This window comes from Sphaerodactylus townsendi, linkage group LG14, assembly GCF_021028975.2.
Source record: "Sphaerodactylus townsendi isolate TG3544 linkage group LG14, MPM_Stown_v2.3, whole genome shotgun sequence".
Lineage (NCBI taxonomy): Eukaryota > Metazoa > Chordata > Lepidosauria > Squamata > Sphaerodactylidae > Sphaerodactylus > Sphaerodactylus townsendi.
Window position 1 is genome coordinate 7114300 of NC_059438.1, and position 7477 is coordinate 7121776.

Here is a 7477-nt window from a genome sequence, read left to right on the forward strand (position 1 = left end):
CCTTCCTCTCCCCACAACAGACACCTTATAAGGTGGTTGGGCTCTGAGAGAGTTCCAAGGAATGGTGACTAACCCAAGGTCACCCAGCTGGATTCATGTGTAGGACCAGAGAAACAAATCCAGTTCATCAGACAAGAGTCCACTGCTCATGTGGAGGCGTGAGGAGTCAAACCCTGCTCTCCAGATTAGAGTCCACCTCTCTTAACCACTACACCACACTGGCTCTTTAGGGCATCTTCACAGCTGGTTCTTCAGGGCATCCAGCTGACAAAACCACTACAAATAACAGGCAGGGTGATAAAAATTGACTTATGTCATCAACAGCCCTTTGTACTATATGATTCACTAACAGTGAATGTAAAGAGAAACTAAATGCCCAGTTAACTCTCCCCATTTAGTACTTAAGCAACTCAAGACTTTTTCCTGTATGTTTTATCAATCCCACAGAAAAAGATACATTTGTTTAAACATAAACAGTATATGTATCAGTTAATCAGCATACCTTAAATTTGCAGCTATTTTATACAACTATGAAAAAGTTATTTATCTGCATGATCTGACTTCCCAAATTTATAGACACAGCTTACTCTGTTTACTCTGCTCTTTCTCACGTGTTTGTAAAGGCAGTAGAGCAGAAGCAGCAGTTTAAAATATTATTTCATACTGGAGCAGGAGCACTATGAAACAGAATGGTTTCTGAACACCAAACTGTTCATCCTTGTCTGAAATGAGAATGCCCATGCCTCCTAACTGTATCCAGCCAAACAGAGTGAGAGAAAACACAAAAAATTAAATATAATTCATGAAACCATCAATATAATAATAGATACTCACTATCTCAGATCGCCCATCCCTGCACGCATTCTGAAACCTGGCCTGTCTTTCTTCGTGTGGTCTGTCCCTGAAGCCAGTATATTTAATCTGTGAAGAACACAAGCAAAATCAAAAACTGAATCCTGCCTGCTTTACAATATCTGCACACAAGATAAGGACAAGACACTGAAGCACTAAGTGAACCGTTTGCTGAGTTGAGATAGTACTCCAAACAAGCTGCAGCAAAACAACGTACCATTTCCCCCCAAAAAAGTTTTTTTTAATTTTTACACACCTTATGCTGGGCTTTTTACAGTATGTTGCTCGCTACAACATTAATAAAATGTGGGGGAAAAAGAAATGTCAGTATAAAGAACTGGAAATACATTTTGTTTTCATGAACATTAGACTCACACTCCTCTCAAATGGAAAAGGTTGACATTCCCAACTGATTAGTTTAAGCACCAGTGTGTGCTCCTGGTTATTTAGCTTATAGGGGCGAAAAGGCTGATTTGATGCACACTGGGGCAACTAATGTACATTATCCTCATGAAACACAAGGAAATTCATTTAATTCAGGGCTAACATGAAACGATCACTGCATCCTGGCTTGCATAAATAATCACCAAACACATATTCACAATTTTCCGTAGTATTTAAAATAAAACATATTGGAAGGCAGTGGAAAATGTTCTCTTCAACCACAGTGCTTATCTAATTGTTTCTTTGAGTGAATACAAAAAGGTACAGAGTCATAACATCCTTTGGTTGGGACTGACTCACTTAGGGAGCAGTTTACTTGGAAGCACCATGTTACTCAACAGACCCAGGAATTCATCCTAAGACAGCGATGGCGAACCTTTCCGAGACCGAGTGCCCAAATTGCAACCCAAAACCCACTTATTTGTTGCAAAGTGCCAACACGGCAATTTAACCTGAATACCGAGGTTTTAGTTTAGAAAAAACGGTTGGCTTCAAGGCACGCGTTACTCAGGAGTAAGCTTAGTGAAGCAACTGTGCAATACTTCCAAAGGGTGAATCACGATCCTAGGAAGGTTTACTCAGAATCAAGTCCCATTGCCAGCAACCGAGCTTACTCCCAGGTAAAGGATCGTGCCCAGGCCAGCCTGGATGTGTGTGTGTGTGTGGGGGGGTGATTTTCCACCCCCCTCCCACATAGTGAACTCTGTGCACGAGTGCCCACAGAGAGGGCTCTGAGTGCCACCTCTGGCACCCGTGCCATAGGTTCGCCACCACTGTCCTAAGAGGTGCAACCTTAATGTGGATTGATAAGCCTCTTAACACCGCTATCCATTTCAAATTCAAAATTAGAGTCGATAAGACCACTCCCCATCCTCCTTTCTACACCAGCTTAGAGCTATCAATTTGCAAGATCACAAGAATGTGAAGTATTGTGACATCTTGAAGACTAGCAAATTTTTATACTAGCACAAAGCTTTTGTGGACTACAACTTTGTCAGATGCATGTAATCGCTAGTCCTCCAAAATGATTAATGTGACATCACTGGATCTTAAGGCTTGTTGTCACAGTTTAAACCAGAACGGCTAAAGAATTTCCACATGCTTTCAACATGCACTTTGAATGAATTCTAACTGTTGGCAATTGAGAGTTCAAAATTATTCGGTTTATTATTATTATTGATTAACCAACGTCCAGCACAACCAGAATACATAACATTTAAAATATGGTATGGTATGAGTGAAGGAGAAGATTTTTTTCTCAGTTTGAGGAAGGGAATTAATGATAGGGGAGAAAAAAGGAGCAGTTCAGTATTTCCCCAAATGGGGCATAACTGTGAGAATGGGGCACACATAAAACCCAATTTTATGAATACTCACTCAGAGAGTCTCACTGAACTCAATAAGGACTTTTAGTATGCTTACATGGAAGTGCAGCCTACTGAATACAGTGGAGTCTGCCTTCGGTATAAGAAACCACAGATCTAAACTACCTTAATGTAATCTTATATGGTAAAATGGCTGGAGGGCATATGATACAATAATCCTGGTGAAGCATGGAATACATTCTGGAAATCCTATGTAAACGGATGATTTCTGTGCAAGGAACAGGGCATTGGATTCACTGGTGGACCAACCTGCCAGCTTACACAAGACATTTTCTAGTGGGTCACTGCTTTAGAGGGCCACGAAGCAACTCCCTACAGGACTGAAAGCACACCACTGGAAGCACTCTGATCCTGGCCATGGCAATGATGCCACAGGGACCACTCGGTGCAGCTTGCTCCAAGGCCCTTTTCACTGCCTTAGAGCACTCTTGGCTGGTTTAGCTGATCTCTGAAGTTTCTTCAAGACTGTGCATGTTTGCTGAAAAGCAGCTCCGCAATTATAGAGTCACCCATTCCAATTCTGAGGACAAGGCTTCATTTGACTCAACAGGTGTTTACTTATGAGCATAAACATATACAGGATCAGTGCTGTAGTTATATACAAGTGTATATGCAAAAAGCAAAAACCTTTAGAAGAATTGCTCAGGTGCCTATGCAGTACTATGTGCAGGGAGAAAGTACACTGCAGCTCAATAGGAGCTCATTGCAACCCTTGCAAGAAAGGTTTCTGCAATTCAGTAGACTCCTGCATTTCAGGTGAAGAGGCTCCTGCAGCTCTGGAGGGGCTGATTTTGATGTAATACGCTTCCCAGAACATCCACCACCATTCACAGAAGGCTCATTCTGTTACACAAAACTTGCATAAGTCCTGAGCAGCAAGAATGTCCTCCACTTGTCAGCTTAAGTGTCCATTCAATATGCAGTGAAGCCCTCCGTCACTCACTAGTAGTGGCTCAATTTAATATCACCCACTCTATGGTTAGGAGAAAGCCCATGCAGCCCATTAAGATGTCCTTTTGGTACCCTATGCTTGCAAATACACCCTCCACGGCTCAGTAAAGGCTCAACTCGATGGGCAACTCTTGCAAGGGGGACCGTGGCAGCTCAGTAGTGCCTCAGTTTGATACCCAGCAAGGTGAGGAAGGAAAGCCCCCTGCACCTCAGTAGGGGCTGACTATGATACCTTATACTTTCAAGAATGCCTTCCGCGGCTCAACAAAGGCTCCATTCTATAGGCAACACTTGCAAGATACCTCTCCGCAGCTCAGCAGGGGCTCAGTTTGACACTCACCAAGCTGAAGAAGGAAAGCCCACACAGCTCATTTGCAACAACGCTCACAAGACAGCTTTCTGCAGCAACAACGCTCACAAGACAGCTTTCTGCAACTCGGCAGAGACTCACTTTGATGCTCTTCGCACTGGGAATCACCGTGCTTGGGAGAAAAAACCTTGTGCAGGTCAGCAGGGGCTTTGATAACCCTATACTTTCCAACACCGCCTTCCACTGCTCTGCAAAGACTTGATTCTACAGGCAACACTTGCAAGACGGCCCTTTGCAGCTCAGTAGGGGCTCAGGTTGATACACAACCAGTGTAGGACAGAAAAATCCGGTGGAGTTTGGCAGAGGCTCACTTTGATACCCTATGCCCTTGAAGAAATCTGAAAAAAGAACTAAAGGGTTTAGTGGCTCTATTTAAATAGACTTTGACAATTGCCATCATAAGTTATTGCTATCTTGGTTGTACTCAGCGGGTGAAATACTGAAAGATTAATCTTTTAACCGTATTTTATATTAGTTATTTAAGATGGACTGTAAAGTTATTTTTTATTTAAATTGCATTTTAAATGTTTGGTCCAAGACTGTAAATAAACTTGATTGATTCCCTAGGATGAGGACCCACTCGCTGAGCGCATGCGCGGCGCCCGAGTTGCGGGGCGATGGGCTCGCCGGCGCGAACTTTTTCTCCTCTTCCCAGGCGGCGGAGTGTAGAGGAGCGAAGCGGCCGCCCGGATGCTCCGTCTCTGTGGCGCCGCTCCGTCTCCTTCCTTATTTCTCCGCTTCTTTTACGCTCACCCCGGTTGAAAACGAAGCGACGGCTCCCTCTCCCCCCAACCCGGGCGCTTCGGCCACCTGGTCCCGGTCGGTCGGTCGGCGTCCGGGCTCGACTCCGTTCCACTTCCTCCCCGCGCCTCACCTCGCACTCCCGGCTCAGCTTCCTGAAGAACTCCTCGTTCTCGAACTTGCTCCGCTGGTCCGGGACGACCCGCGGCATGGTGCGGCGGGGCGGGCGGACCGACAGCCGCCGCCGCTTCTGCCACCGCCGCCGGGAAGACCGAGAGAAGGGAAACGGGCAGGCGAGCGGCTGCTTCTCGCCGAGCTCCTCCTCCCCCTCAGCCGGCTTTTGTCGCCGAGGCGTCGAAAGGGAGCCTCTTTTCCTTGACGCCCTGAAGAGACTCGGCGCGAGCGGCCAACGGCCGAGCCTCGCGCCGCTGCTGACTGGAGGAGCCGCCGAAGCGTCTGTAGGAGCCGCGGGGGGGGGGGGAGGAGGAGGGGCTCCCCCTCCCCCGCTGCTCCAGGCGCGCGACTTCCCCTCCCCTCCCGCGCGTCAAAAAAAAAAAAAAGAGTTCGGCCAAACAGCCGCGCCATTCACAACTCCGAGGCCAGGGGGCTGCCGCGGCTGGGCTCGGGCCCGAGTGCGCATGCGCCTCAAGGCGTTCGGGTGGGGAAACAGCAGAACGAGCCGGGGTGCTGGGCTTGGCGGAGGCGCGTGGGGCTCGCTCGGGAGCGCGGCTTCCCTTTAACGTTGCGTGTGTGTGTCTGGGTGCAAATAGGTGTAGCAGCATGCTACCCTTGGCGGGAACTGCTGGGGAAATTCTATGCTTGCAGAGGATGACACGGAGTCTGGACCCCCACCCCCCACCTCCATTTACAGGAGCTACCCTTTTGCCCCCGATCCTTTCTTCTGCTTGCTTGGAAGCGGGTTTCCTCTGAGTTCAAGGGAAGTGTGCAAAGAGTAGCCGGGGCAGGAGTGTGAGTCGGGGTCTTGTGAGGTTTACGTGGGAAGCAAGCCCCCATGAAGTCTCCGAGATGCGGGCGGGGGGGGGGGGGGGGAGGTAAGCAATAGCAATTCAGGAACAAACCTCACCGACTTTAACGGGACTTCCTCCCTAGTAAACCTACAAAGATCAGCTGGAGACTGTGGGAGCATTAACATTATGGTTTGCTACCCCAATTTTTGTACCCCTGCCTCCCAACATTCAGTTCGATGCAGATTTCTGGAGAACTCGAAAGTTTGCAGACTTGTTTGATGCTATTTTGATTCGCCTTAATTTTTAAAAGTTACTTTTTGGGGAAGTGGGGGGGGATTTGGACCAAACCCCAAGTCTTGCAGCTTGGGAAACAAAGTGGTTGAAAAGTAAATGTGCACAGAAGTGGGGGTGGTGGTGGTGGTGACTGATGTGCCTGGATCCACATTGCAAGTCCCTGCACAGCCCAATGTTGGGGTCCATAGTGCTTAAACTTTGATGATGAGGATCAGACTCTCAGGCTGCTCCCATCCTGTGTGCGCCTACTACTACGCAGTAAATCCTGTTGCAATCAGTGGGATTATCGGTGGCATTGCAATCTCGAACCCCTCCTTGCGGGATTTATATGGGGCAACCCCGCTTTGTTTAAAGCTGCCATGAATCCGATTCACGTTCCGGGAAGGGGGTGGGGAGGAACCCGGAGAGCGGGTAGCTGACTTTTGAGTAAACAGTAATGGGAGCGGGCTGTGGTTGTGTGGCTGGTTACGGAAGACGGGGAAGGGAGGAGAGGGCGGTGGGGCGGTTGAGTCATTTGCAACTCCCAGCCACCACCAAGCCTGCAACACACACCCCAGGCTCTCACACACAGTCGCCTTGTCTCACTGGTTTCCGGCTTCCTGCTTTGCAACGGGCAGCAGGCAGCCTTCAGGTTGACTCCCGGCTGCTACTGTTAAGCAGGAGTTCTCATGCCTCAACCGCACCGGGCTGCAGACATTGCGTGGCTCCTGGTCATCTGGCAGCTGTCCAGCAGGCAGAATGAAAATGGCAGAGTGGATCAAGGCTGAGATCTCCATCTAGAACTGGTCTTCAACCCAGGAGTTGGGGCATTTGTGTATTATTTTATTAATATCCCAACTTTTTCCCTGATGCAGATAGAAGCAGCTGACTTTGCCTCCTCGCCTCCATTTGAGCCTCACAACAGTGTCCTGTCTGGGCCAGCCAAACGTACCTCGCAGGGTTGTTGTGAAGGTTAAACGGAAGAGTAGAAAAAGATGGGGGGCAAACCTCGGATAGAAAAGTAGAACATAAATAAACTACAGTGCCCAACCAGTTGCCCTGAAGGGCTAATAGCCCAAGGCCTCCTTCTGATGTTACCTCCTAGCACTGGCATTGACAGGTTAACTGCCTCTGAATGTGGAGGTTCCTTTTAGCCACCATTGATTTGACCTCTACTCCAGGAATCTGTCTTACCGCCTTTTAAAACTGCCTATGGCAATGGTCACTATTACGTCCTCCAGCGTGAATTCCACAATTTACAGTGCACCAATCAATGAATTTAGAAGGGTTGACTGTTTAGGATTGTCTTCCTTATTTCTTGAAGAGCCCCACCAGATGGATCACAAGCTCATGCATAGTTTGTGTAACTGTTGTTTCTTTTTGGAAGGAATGGATAGTAGTTCATATGCGTAGACAATGAGGGTGCCACGGCTCCTGCCTCATTTGATTTGTTTGCTTGGATTTATATACTGCCCCTCCCTTTACAGACTTGG

General features: G+C 47.9%; 1 protein-coding gene across 2 annotated transcripts in view; it reads right to left on the reverse strand.

The window, feature by feature from the left end:
- Window positions 1-5312, reverse strand: part of CBFB (core-binding factor subunit beta) — a 43009-nt gene extending 37697 nt beyond the window's left edge. Inside the window, exons 1-2 of one of the 2 annotated variants that reach the window (XM_048515945.1) lie at window positions 4877-5312; window positions 835-921 (exon numbers count right to left, since the gene is read on the reverse strand). In XM_048515945.1, the coding sequence (XP_048371902.1) occupies window positions 835-921; window positions 4877-4954 (165 nt within the window). In that variant the 5' untranslated portion in view covers window positions 4955-5312. The remainder of the gene's footprint in view (window positions 1-834; window positions 922-4876) is intronic. The other variant, XM_048515944.1, reaches the window with a different exon arrangement.
- Window positions 5313-7477: the final 2165 nt, after the last annotated feature.